The 13,716-nt window shown below is 31.1% G+C and overlaps 1 protein-coding gene across 1 annotated transcript; it reads right to left on the reverse strand.

Moving 5' to 3' along the window:
* LOC109343319 (aspartyl protease AED3-like) lies at positions 3,253-8,735 on the reverse strand. Its single transcript, XM_019581558.1, has 4 exons — positions 8,227-8,735; positions 5,223-5,697; positions 3,673-4,056; positions 3,253-3,440 (listed from the first exon to the last, which is right to left on the reverse strand). The coding sequence occupies exons 1-3, from the start codon at positions 8,692-8,694 to the stop codon at positions 3,698-3,700; spliced, it is 1,302 nt and encodes a 433-aa protein (XP_019437103.1). The 5' UTR covers positions 8,695-8,735; the 3' UTR covers positions 3,253-3,440; positions 3,673-3,697.

Consider the following 13,716-nt stretch of genomic DNA (forward strand, 5'->3'; position numbering starts at 1 on the left):
AACTTCTTTCCGGTGACCGTTCTGCTTCAAAAGAGTCAGACACCCAGTCCACGGTTCCCTCCGACAACACACCGACTTCCTCTGACCCAGAATCATAAGAAGGGACACAGAGATGTCTCTCCTTCTTGCTAACCACAAAATCCGACTCACCTCCCATCTCCTCCCAGATATTTACTTCAAAAAACTTGCCATTAATCTTCACTTTCAAAGAGCACTGAATTAGTGTCTTCAAAGAAGTTTTGATCAAAAGCCTACATTTATCAAAGCGAGACTTCTGAATCGTTGCTTCATGTGCCGAGATTAATGAGCCAAATTTGTTGGCTAAAGATTCGAAGAAGAGAGAATTCCATGCATGTAAAGGAACTCCAATGCAATTAATCCAAGTTGTTCGGTAATCTGCCACAACATCTTCTGACCAAGGGGCTAAGCACACAAACACATCTTTCAAGCAACCCTCTGCAGTTGTCACAACCTCTTGAATGGCTTCTCCTTCAACAGGTGAATGAAGAACCAGGTTCGCACCCATAGGGTGTACTTTTATTGTAACAAACCCTTCTGACTGTAATAAGGAAGGAATTAGCCTAGCAATCTCATGGTCTGAAGTGCGTCCCACATAGCAATTGGACAACCATTCCATGTCCTTCTCCTCCACAACGTACTCAATTCCATTCCAATCTTCCATTACTGGTGTGGAGCACGAAGGACGTCGAGCCATTTCGCTATTTTCGGCGTCGAGAATCCTACCTTTGTCATCCCCCCTGAGAACTTGAGCAAAGCTTCTAGAGTCTCTAAGGTTCCGGTTATGGTAAGTTTCCTTCACCTCCTGAACGTTATCCTTTGGGTGTCTTGAGGACAACTCCCTGTTGAATCTTGGAATGTAAATAAGTTAGTTTAGCATTAGTTACCAAACTGCCAAAATTTTAGAATTTACTCAGTACCGGGTAACTCTATTATTATAAGAATTCATCATAAGTGATCGAGTAGCCATATAGTTTGAATGATCTCATAATAGGTCTTTATTATGGGTTATTGAATATTATTTTATTATCTAAGTACTTCGATGAATAACTTAGACTATTTTTTAGAAAAATTGTCCAGCAAGCATGTTGGCAATAATGTCTACAAGTAATTGTAGTATTTTTGGTTGATCTTTAAAGGTATAGGTTGTCATCTATACTCTTAGTGTCTGATATGACCTAATGATATATTACCATGCAAGAAACTTATCTACACATCACACATTGTACCATCTATCCAAATGGACTGGTTTAAGTGCCAAGCCACCACTTAAGGGTAACCACCCTTAACTTCTCGGTTTGGGCTTACAAATTTCCAAGGCTAGCTCCTAAAATATTCACTTAGCTCTCCCCCCTGCTTATTTAAAGGCCATTAGCTTCCTTACGTGGTCAAAAACACACAACAAAGTTAACATCATCTTCCTCTAGCTCCTAGCGTGGTCGAAGAGTGCAAGAGAGAGTGAGGGAGCTTCTTGGTTGTTGATTTTACATGCAAAGGTCATTCTACCCTGATTGAGGTATGCAGATTTCCAACTTCAGCTTAGTTTTCCATGATTCTTCTATTTAGGTACACTCAGGCTTTTGATCATGTCATAGATTACATACATCACTAAATAGAGTGATTCTTGAGTCATTAGCTTCCAATTTAAAATTTCATATGGAATGATTCTGATTTCAGGGTTAGTTTTCTACTTTGGGTAATCTCAGACCAACGAAAATAATCCCAAAAATTACATCCTTTAAGTGAATTCTAGTTGGTCGTTGTTTATATGATTTCTTAAGTTTCCTTTTATCAAATTGGTTGAGTAAGGAGAAGGATTTGAAAAAAAAAACAGTTTTAAGAATGAGAAAGAAGAACATGATTTGAGGTGGAAGGAGACATTAGATCCACCTTTTGAAAGGATTGAGAACCAGAGTTTGTAATTGGAATGTTTGAAAGGGAGAGTGTGTCTTTAAGTGTTTGACACTAGAGAATTTGAGATTTTAATGGTTGCATAATCACATTTTAATTGATAAATAATTGATTAAGCAGAGGGGAAATTGTATAATTTTATCCATGTAATTGATTACTTAATCGATTAGACAAAATGGTTTTTACACCTATAATTAATAAGGTAGAGAGTGCAATTATACTCAAAGATAATCGATCGGAAGGAAGAATTGTTTTCCCAAAGCATCAGACATTGAATTATTAATCGATTATGGATAATTTAAACCATGTTTTTGTTTATTTTCACCAATTTTACTCAAAATAATCAAGCATTAAGTCACTCAAACATCATATAAGCAAGGATTACACTTCAAATACATAAGAAACACATAGTAATAAGCTTTCAAAGACAATTAAAACATGCAATCACATGAATTAGGAGATAACAAAATTAAAGTTAAGGTATCAAAGATTATTAGGCCATGAAGAATACCTAGTTCTCCTCTTATAAAGAAGTAGGTATCCCTATGAAGCTGATTAGTCAATATGTCACTGAGTTGCTTCGAAGTCTTAAAAACTTAATGTTGCAATCTCCTTTTTTACACATGATCCCTTAGAAATGATATGTAATTTCAATATGGTTAGTCCTAAAGTGTAAAATGATAGCTATGTATTCTGCTTTAGCTATTAACAAATAAATACATTTTTTTATGCCAAGAAAATAATGAGTTTCCCAGAATCTCTGACAAGTACCACCAATGCTTTTCTGAATTAGAATAACCTCTAAGCAATAAATTTGTATCCTCAAGATATCATATATAGGGAGTGACTAAAGTTAGAATAATTTTCATATAAAAACTATGAAAACAATAAATTCGGGTCTTACAATCATACATGAATAATGGTTATAATTAAAAGTTAGTTATTGGTCACATAATCATTTAAAAAATCATGTGCATTTATTTTTTAATATTGACCATGCATCGCCAATGTTATAGGATTGATCCACATAAGTGCCTCTGATCGTGATCCATTGGAATATGAGTTATTTGTACAACACTTTTGAATTTGTACATTAATTTAAGAAATTATTGCATGGTATATGATCCATGGTTTAAAGCAAATCCTCACTATTAGTGGGACATTAATAAATTTAAAATTAAATAGCTTTATTTCAAATGGAGATGTGATTAGAATCATTAATCTTGATCCATGTCATAAATTTTCAACTTGCACTCCAAGTCTTATCAAATAGAATTTACTTGAAGGAAAAGGCATAACATGCACCATAATAAGCTACATATATGCATGAACTTTCGAAACTAGAATATATTTTGGCATATTTAGTAGGTAAAACTCTTTCTTTATAGCATACAATCAGAAATCAAACTTGATCCCAATATTGTCAAGACTCAAAACCGAAGTTACCCAATCCTCAAAAGATGAGATACCACTACCAGACAATTTTCTAACGTCAATTTAACAAGATTATTGTTATGAAGAGGAATGAGTTCACATTTAAATTAAATTATATTAGTTATATTTAATTTTTTTCATTCATTTCTATAAATCCGACAGACTATATGATGAAAGAAAGATGTAATGAGAAAAAAAGATGAATTTTATTTTCCCTATATAGTCCGTTGGATTCAGAAAAAATGAATGAATGAGATTAAGTCTAATTAATATAATTTAATTTGAATGTAAACTGATTCTTTCTATGTTATTATTATTTTATTAATAACCATTATTAGGAGCAAAGCTCACGAGAAACTCCAATCCTTGAGTTCGGCACGTCGTAGAGCACACGATGGTTCTGTTGCTGCATGTTGGCTATCACATTTAGCACAGAGTTCACATTATTTGGTGCCGACGCCATAGCCAAGCATGTGGTGCTTCCAGCGGTGCTGTGGATGAGTATATTATCTTGTGGCAGTGTCACATTCATGCCATCGAACAAGAATGTTATGGTGGGTGTGACTATAGGAACTGTGTAGCATGTGTCAAATCCTCCAAGTGCTGTTACCGTGAGGTTTGCCCCAACTCGGCGTCGGAACTCATCTCGGACCGCAACGTAGGCTGGTTCACTTAGTCGAGTGAATACAGTACCTAGCAATATTCATCAATAAAAAAAGTAATACAAATTAATAATATATAATATATTTATTGTATACAAATTTTTATATTAATATTACATAGATGTTACACTCTTGTCAACATGTTATAATAATTTTCAAGTATTATTTTATGAGTGCTTATTATTCTCATTACTAAAATCATGACATATATTTATTTATTTGAATTTTTTGAAATATTTTTTGTACAAATGATAAAATATGATATACATCATAATTTGAGTAGTATAATATCAGAAGATAACTTAACTTATATTATGATATAAAAATATTTTTTATTTTCTTATATGAATCCCGATAAAAAAACTAAAAAATGTGAATTTATATATTATTAAATAGACTTTTTCACTGACTTATAATCTATAAAACATTTTATATAACTTTTATAGGATGAAAGTGACCATGATCCAATCATGTGTGGAGTTTTCACTTCACAATATATTTCTTTATTCTTCTCAATTTTCCTAATTCAGATTGTTGAAATCAATATACCATGGAAGAGTACATTATTTGCAGATATGTTTAGATTTCGGATACACGATGACACAATTAATCAAAATAACACACTGGATAAAAAAAACTCCCAAAACCAAAATTATATATAACCATCTCATGACACCCACTAAGATTGTAATGTTGATCAAATGCATAATAATGTATTTAATTTCTGTTACCACTTTTAATTTTTGGGACTTGTGATTGTCTCTCCCAACAAATGCTACTATCAAACGTATTGACATTTTAGTCTTTCCAATAAAATCTTATTGGTGGACCAACATTATGTTGGTAAAACATTTAGTAGTTAATCTATGTGTAATAGTACATTACATTGATTTAAATTGTGACTCAATACATCTGCAATATTGTGATTGCATTGACAGCTGTAACTGCATCAATTCTAATTGCATCACATTTGGGTTGTATCACGTTGTATTATAATTCGCATTGGACTGCATCATTTTCAAAAATATTTTTTCACTCACAAAATAATTCACACTAAATGACCACAATCCACATTGTAATAGCCACAATAACCACAATAATAAAAACTATAATTGCAAGGCAACCATAATTTAAAATAATAGTGCATTACTGGAATCAAGTAGATAGTCTAGGTGTTAATGTGTTATAGTGCATTACCTGAATCAAAGATGGTGCCAGCACCAGTAGTTGGGTTGAATGCCAATGCGGGAGGAGGAATATTAACAATTCTGTTTCCAACCCTAATGGCAAACAAGTTGACATAGTAGAGTGATGATCTTCTTGGGTTTCTGAGAAGTGGGGTAAACTTGATATTCTTGGGCTGGGCACTAGGCCCAAGCCTTAGTGACCCTGAGAAGTTAAGGGATTTGAAGCTAGGTAAGCAATATGAGAATGTGGATTGGTAAAGATTCTGGGACTGGGACAAAAGTGACAATGGGCCTCGGCCCAAGCCCAACAATCCCTGAGGTGGTGTAGAGGTTCCAGTGGTCTTTGCAATGCAACCAAAGGTGTAGCCAGGAAGTGGGTCAGTGGCTAGGGTAACAGTATCTTGGACCAGGTTAGCCGCTATGCTGGAGCTGCCATAGGTCAGGTTGAAAGCGCACGCGCTGCCTCCGCAAGTGGGGTTCGGTACCTGAAAATGTTCGCGTTAGATGTTAGAATATGGGAAAAAAGTTGTTTTCGTAAAATCCACGGCACGTGAACTCTTGTCTGCCATAATCCTGCATTATAGCTTTGAGATTTTTGGATGGCTATTGGTAATTGGTATAGTCAATCGGACGCAAAAGTTTTCAAGCGGTTTGAGTATCTCAATGTAACATTTCAATATAGAGTGTAAAATCTTACATTGATAGTGTAAAGATTTATACACATGCACACTATTATTCATAGTTGGATTACTTTTTTTTTTGAAAAGTTAACAATAGTTAAACATTGGTGGATGATACAATAACAATGTATAAATATTGTATACTGTCAGTGTATACATATTTTTTCTCTTCAATATATTATTCATTATTTACTTTTATTTTATTTTATGAATCAATAATGAATAAAAATGAATAATAAATAATATTATGATAGTGTATAAAATTCTAATCAAATCAATATATATTTTTCTCTAATATAACTTATAACACCTTAACAGATCCATGTATATCTTTTTGTGTTATTTATTAGAGTGTAATATTTATTTATTGATAATGTTAACATTTATATAGTTAATGTATAATTAATCATTTATTTGATTTACTTTTTTTAAAGTAAATGATATTTGAAACTGAATAAATAATGAATTAATGATAATATATAAAACTCATACATTCAAGTGGTATATATCTTTTTATCTATTTATTATTGTTATGAATCATATTTAAGTCTAAAAAACTTGACAATAAATATTAAACTCTTCCAGTAAAGACATCTTATTCTTCATGAAAGATTACAATGTTATTAGAATTATATATATTAATTAAAGTAGTTACTTTTCTTTATTTTTCAATAATATTATAAAAGTAGTATTCTCATTTAATATTTTCATTAATTGATAGTCTCATCATAACGAAGATAAAAAGTAGAAATAATTAAAAAAATTAAAAATTATAATAGGAACAAACAGTGAAATATAAAATATTTTGTAAAAAGAAATTCACTTTCACTTATTTTACTTACTAATAAAGAGATTAGTCTAGTAAAATTTACCCTCCTTTCAAATTAGAGAAAAATAAACTAGTTACCAAGTTGGCAAGTTGTAGGTCATGTGGTTTTGTCCAGGGAAAGATCTTTTCGTTCTATCCTACCGTTTATTTACAGATGGCCATTTGAGTTGATCTCTTCTCAAATATTGGAGAGGTCGTATTAGAATATGAGGATGGAATTATTTTAATAGATTTTTGTATATTTTTAATTAAAAAATAATATAAGATCATAAAGAAAAAAAATTATAGTTATAGTCTCTTCCGGTATCTAGAGGATTCATCCACAAATATGTTTTTACTGCACAAAATACCCACAGTTGTAGAACATGCAAGTACAGTGGCGTTTTAAGTTCACGTGACTCTTATTTAACTTTAAAAAATAGAATAATATTACACAATTACTATTTGTCATACCTAACTCGTACAGATTTTGACCCCAATCTTTCAAAACAAAAGTACAAATTAAGCTTTCTTTGGGTAATTAATTAGTTATTGAGAAGAATAGCAAGAAAGGAAGAAAATCAAAAGAAGATGATGGATGTCAAAAGAACTTGACCATGACTTAGGGAAATGCTATTGAACATTAAAGGAAAAGTAATATGTTATTATCATTTTATCCTTTTATTTATAATTTTATAATAAAATGATTATTGCATCCTTAAAAGTTAAAATAAAAGGAAAAAGAGGAATTTCACTCTTTAATATAATGACATAATCCTCCTACAACATCAATGGGTTTGATTTCAGAATAAAAAATTATGGAAGAGTCTCTTCAACACATCTTATTTTTATTATTCCTAAAATTTTATATGGATCCAGTAAATGATATAGATCTCCTGCTTTTATATTAATTTTGTTTACTAGTCTCACATGAACTCCCATAAATTTGCTTAATTTTGGACATGAAATCTGTAAGTTTTGGATGTTCTACCTCTTAAAAGGAGTTAGGATCTTCTATGTTATTGGAGAACCAAATACTTAAAAAAAAATATGATTTTCAATATCACCATATTTTTTTATTACAACAAAATTATATTTTTACCATTAAAAATAATAGGAGAAATATGCATTTATCTTTCCATTAATAAAAATCAACCTTCTTTTCTGATGCTCAAATTTTGGAATTAGATTTCAATCCACACTGGTTTCTAGTTTTTTTTGTTTTCAATGTACACAAAATAACATGAAGAATATCTTAAAAGAGAGTCTAGCATTCCTAATTTTAAATAGAAAACAAGGATTATGAAAAACATAAAATACAGTAGAAAACAAAGGGAAAAAAGAACACATAAGTTGTTCTATAAATGTGTATCACTACTTATCATTAATTGAAAAAATATATTCATATTAAAAAATTAAGTATTTTTTTAACTCATCATAAGTAGTCGTATAGTTTTTGGGACAGAAGATATTCTCCCGAAAAAAGAAAGGGCAGAAACATTTCACAAAAGAGAAAAGTTCATCACCTGCTTGCACTCAGCAGCAAAACAGCTAACATTTTTGAATGTGGTGGACTTATCAGGAACAAAAAAGGTTGATGAGCAGCCTTCACAGCCAGCACAAGGTATCCAAGAAGCATCATTGCTATTGTCCAAAGCCATTAGTAATGTTTGAGCAGGATTACCTATCTTGGCCCTCACAATGTAAGTTGGACTTTGTATAATCTGTCTGCCTGAGGCAATGGGCACAATTGACCTCTTAGCCACTAAGCTAGCCAGAAATTGCAACCTGACTTGGTCTTTGGCTTGTAGTTGGAGGACACTCTGTTCCCATGAGAGTGGATTTGATGGTTTGAATGGGGAACATGGACTGAAAACATGGAAGACCTGGAGGTTTGAGCCATGATCTTGGGCATCACATTTGGGATTGAGTCCCTGAACTAGGTAAAAGAACAGGAAGAGGATTAAGGGAGTGAGTGAAAGTAGGATTTTCATATCTATGAATTAGGACTTTGGTGTTTGCATAGGAGTAAGTACTATATCACATATATATAGTGTATCTGGAGTTAGTGGTGGTATAAAAATTGTGAGAAATAAATTTGGATACAATCATATTCATTGTTGATATGAGAAAATTATATTTCCTTATATTATATGAATTTTATATATTATCACTATATTATTTATATTTAATCATTATTAATTATTTAAAAAAGTAATACAACAATAGACTATTTAAAATTAACTCATTTGTTTAATCATTATTGATTTTTATTAAGAATGAATATATTTATGACAAAACTTAAAGAATTCCATTTTATGAAGAAAAAACATTTAATAATTTTTCTTACAGTAATTAAACTTATTTTTGTCTCTTACATACTTTTTTAAATGTTACATGTGTTGAGCAAATATTTTCAAAATCCAAGGAACATCTATTTATTATCCCCTTAAAAACCAATATAATTTATTTTCATATAGTTTGTATATAAAAATGTAATTAAATTTGAAACAAAAAATGGTTAATTCTCCTCTTTAATAAATCTATAATTTTTCTATGAAGATATTATTTTATATTAATAATTTTTTGATAACTAACATATACTATTATTATTTTTTTACGAGTACGAGGTTTATAAATTAGCCTTACTCTCCAAAAAAACAATGATTCCTAATAACAATTTTATTTATTTAGTTCTTTATAAAAGATTAGGGTTTGTTTACGAGTTGGTTTTAAAGGAAAAAATATAAGGATAAAGGTAGAAATAAGGCTTGAAAGTAATAAAATATACTTGACAGGTAACTCTTTATTTTCTATTCTTCTTCATTCCCCTCTAAAAATCAAGTTGCAATACAACTCTTAAAATTTATTCTAATAATTTTGGGCTAAAGGTTTTTCAGGTTATTTGGGAAGGAAGAGTATGCGTCACTATTCATTGGGCAGCAAAGATTATGGATACATCTTCTATCCCAAAAATGTAAAATGTACAGTTTCATATATTACTTCTTATAATTATTCAGATAAACTTTTAATTTTATATTTTTAACTTAAATATATTTTTAATTAATCATAAAAAATAATATACTTTTTGGAATAAAGAATATATTTTGATAATAGTCAGTCGGTATTGATTTTTGCAGTAGTGAGTGGGAGATAACAGACTGTATTCCATTAGGTTTTGTAGGCTGATGGGCCTAATTCCTATGTCACTAATTCAACACATATTTTACGCCCATTACATTGTATCTATTCCATACCAATATATTGAAACTTCAATATTAACTTATTTAATTTATTAAAACAATTAATATGACTAGTACAACAGTCACGCCATACCAGTTAGAGGTTCCGTTTGTTGGTTTCTCAAACCAGTCAATACAATCCAATTTTTACATCATTGGTTTAAAGATATACAACACAGATTTAAAATAATTAATAATATTAAAATTTAGTTTTTTTCTGAATAAAATATTGAATATTATTTCATATAATTAATCACATTATCCATTAACTATATAAGTTATACACTAAATTCTCATAAATCTTTCCAATTAGCTCATAATAATTTCTCAACATGTAAAAATGAATTATTTAGTTATCCGGAACTTAATTGAAAATCATTTACTTATCACGTATTATACCAAGTACCATAATGAACATAAAATAACTATTACAAAAAAATTACACTTATAAAAGATATTAAGAACTAGTAACACGGTTTTTTAGACTTGAAGTTTGGGTAACATGATTGAATACCGCATGAATTTTCATTAAATAACAGAGAAAAAATAATACATACCTTTTAGTATGCTTTCCAGCTAGTATTGCAGAAACATTTGAGCTCACAAACAATAAGTTTGTCTACTAAATCTGCTAGTTGGGCTAAAGTTCCCAAGCATTGCATGTTATTATTGAGAACATTCATTTGAATTATTTTTATAAAAACTCAATTATAATTAAATGTGAATGATAAATAATACAATAATAATATATAAAACTCATATAATGTTGCTATATACATTTTTTCTCTTTAAAATATGAGTTGCTAAGTATGTTTTTTTGATGATAAATGTTCTTAGTATATCCTTTAATTGTATCATTAAAAAAATATTGTTTCATATGACGGATATTTCTAACGTACATCCGATAATATATATCAATATTTGAATAAGAATAAGTTTTTATGAGGAAAGAACACTCACATTTATTCTTGGCCATGCAAAAACGCATGCATATTTATTCTAATTTCATGCATATTTTAAGATCTCTATTGTCAGACTCGACTGAAAATAAACAGGGTTGGATATGAAGAAATTCAAGAAGATAGAGAGATGATGCAATATCTTCTACTCTAATTAAATTGGAGATCAATTTGAAAACTTTTCTTCACTTGATCCTAAACAAGGTCAAGCACTCATAACTCTCCCATGTTTCCTTTTTCAAAAGAAAAAGTTTACTTTCAAATGCATATTCTTTAACAATCATATATTAATGCATTAATCTAAATTTCACTATCTCATACCTCACTCTACTAACCCTACTAACTATATTTATCCAAAAACACATAACAAAATAAACAAAAATAAAGTAGTTCATGCATAATTATGAGCTATTTGATTCAAAAATAAAATGGAGGATGATATAAATGTTGGATTTGAGCTCCCTTCCTATGTGGAGAAAGACTCAATTAGTCAAAGCCTACTTGTCCCACTTATGTAGTGGATATGGGTCAGGTGAGGGATATAGGTGTAATTAGTTTAGGCAAAAAGAGACAATGCAAAAGTGAGAGAGAAGAGGAGAGAATTTAACCCGCAAGAACTCATAACAGCTGTGGGTAATTCACGACCATATCTTCTTTCATTGTTGGATCAGACTGAAATTTGGGCAGTATGTTCACAGCTTTACAACTTCTAGTACTTCATTCTGAATTGTTGGATCAATGAGAAGTTATCTGAGGTGCTAGAAAAGGAGCTTTTATAGTAGTTGTTTTCTAGTTTTTCTACAACTCTTTTGTTCTCGTTTTCAAGCTTGTTGCTCTGTTGCATGCCGTATTGTTGAGCATGTTTTATGCTGTATTTTTGAGACACTCTTGTATTCCTATTTTGATCATAGTGGAGCTTGATTGACTAGCTTGTGCCCGTGGTTTTTACTTCTCACTTTGGAAAGGTTTTCCACGTTAAAATTTTTGGTGTCCCTTGTATGTTCTTAGTTGCTGCCATGATTTATTATTGCTCCTCATAGATTCTAGCAAGTTGAGGAAATTATTATTCGCTGCATATATTCAGTTCATTGTTATCGTGTTGAATTTTCTATCAGAGTGACATCTTATCTACTTGGTTTGAAGTTATTTGACTTGCTTGAATGATGGAGGCAAATACACATAGGATGATATAGTTGAATGACACTAACTATCATTTGTGGAAATGAGAAATGAAAGATTTATTATTTGTGAAGAATTTATTTCTCCTTGTGTTTGCTACTAAGAAGCTAGAGTCGAAATCTGATGAGGATTGAAGTTTTCATCATCAACAACTGTGTGTTTTCATTCGACAATATGTTGAAGACAACGTCTACATTGCTAATGAGGAAAATTCAAAATCTTTATGGAATAAGATTGAATCCCTGTATGCTTCTAAATTAGGGAATAATAAATTATTCTTGTTGAATTCTATGATGAATTTGAGGTACAAGGAGGGAACTTCTATTTCAGATGACTTGAATGATTTTCAAGGGCTCCTAGATCAATTATCATGAATGGGTATCAAGTTTGATGATGAAGTGTTAGAACTATGGCTACTGAATACTTTACTAGATTCTTGGAAAACATTTCGAGTTTTAATTACAAATTCAGCCCCTGATGGTATTGTCTCTTCTCAAAATATAAAGGGAAGTATTCTTAATGAGAAGGTGAGAAGGAAGGTACATGGTACTTCGTCTCATTCTGAGGTGTTTATCACTAGAAACATGGGAGAAGTTAGAGAAAGGAACCGAAAGGTGATAGAGAGAAAGGTAGAAGTAAGTCGAAGTCCAGATACAAGAATGAGGAGTGTCAATATTATCACAAAGTAGGTCATGTACAAAAGAATTGTTTTCAATGGAAAAGGGAGAACAAAGACATGAAGGGCAATCGTAACAAGAAGAATCATGGTGATGATGATTGTGTTACTACAGCTACTTGTGACGATCTTATTATTCTCTATGACTGTGATTCGGTTAATCTTGTATTAGATGAGAGTATGTGGATAATTAATAGTGGTGCTACACTATATATTACACCAAGGAAGGAGTTCTTCACATCTTACACTTCTAGTAAATTTGGAGTGTTGAAGATGGGTAATGATGGTATGTCAAAGATAGTTGGTATTGGTGATATTTATTTGCATACCAACATGGGAGTGCAGTTGTTGCTAATAGGAGTTAAACATGCTCTAGATGTTTGTTTCAATTTTATCTTTATGTAAATGCTTGATGATGGTTGTTATGATAATCATTTTGGTTCTGGAAAATAGAAACTCACCATAGGTAACTTGGTTGTGGTCAATGGGGTGAAAATTTCTAAACTACATTGGACACAAATTTTGGTTGCTAAAGAAAGTGGGAATGTCATGGATATGGAGGCTTCTTTGTGGCACCGCATGCTTAGTCATATTAGTGAAAAATGGTTTAATTGTTTAGCTAAAAGGGATGTGCTACCAGGATTGAAGAGGGGAGAGTTAGAGAAATGTTCTCATTGCATGGCTGGTAAGCACACTAGAGTATCTTTTAAGAAGCACTCTCCCTCAAGGTAGTTAGAGTTGCTTGAATTGGTGCATTCTCATGTTTGTGGTCCATTGAATGTAAAGTCATTTGGTGGTGCACTTTACTTTGTTACCTTTATTGATGGTTATTCTAGGAAGCTTTGGGTCTATGTTTTGAAGACAAAGGACCATGTTCTAAAAAGTTCAAACAATTCCATGTTTTGGTTGAGAAACATTTAGGCAAGAAGCTGAAATGCATTCGTACTAACAGTGGTGGTG

Source organism: Lupinus angustifolius, chromosome LG03 (assembly GCF_001865875.1).
Source record: "Lupinus angustifolius cultivar Tanjil chromosome LG03, LupAngTanjil_v1.0, whole genome shotgun sequence".
Lineage (NCBI taxonomy): Eukaryota > Viridiplantae > Streptophyta > Magnoliopsida > Fabales > Fabaceae > Lupinus > Lupinus angustifolius.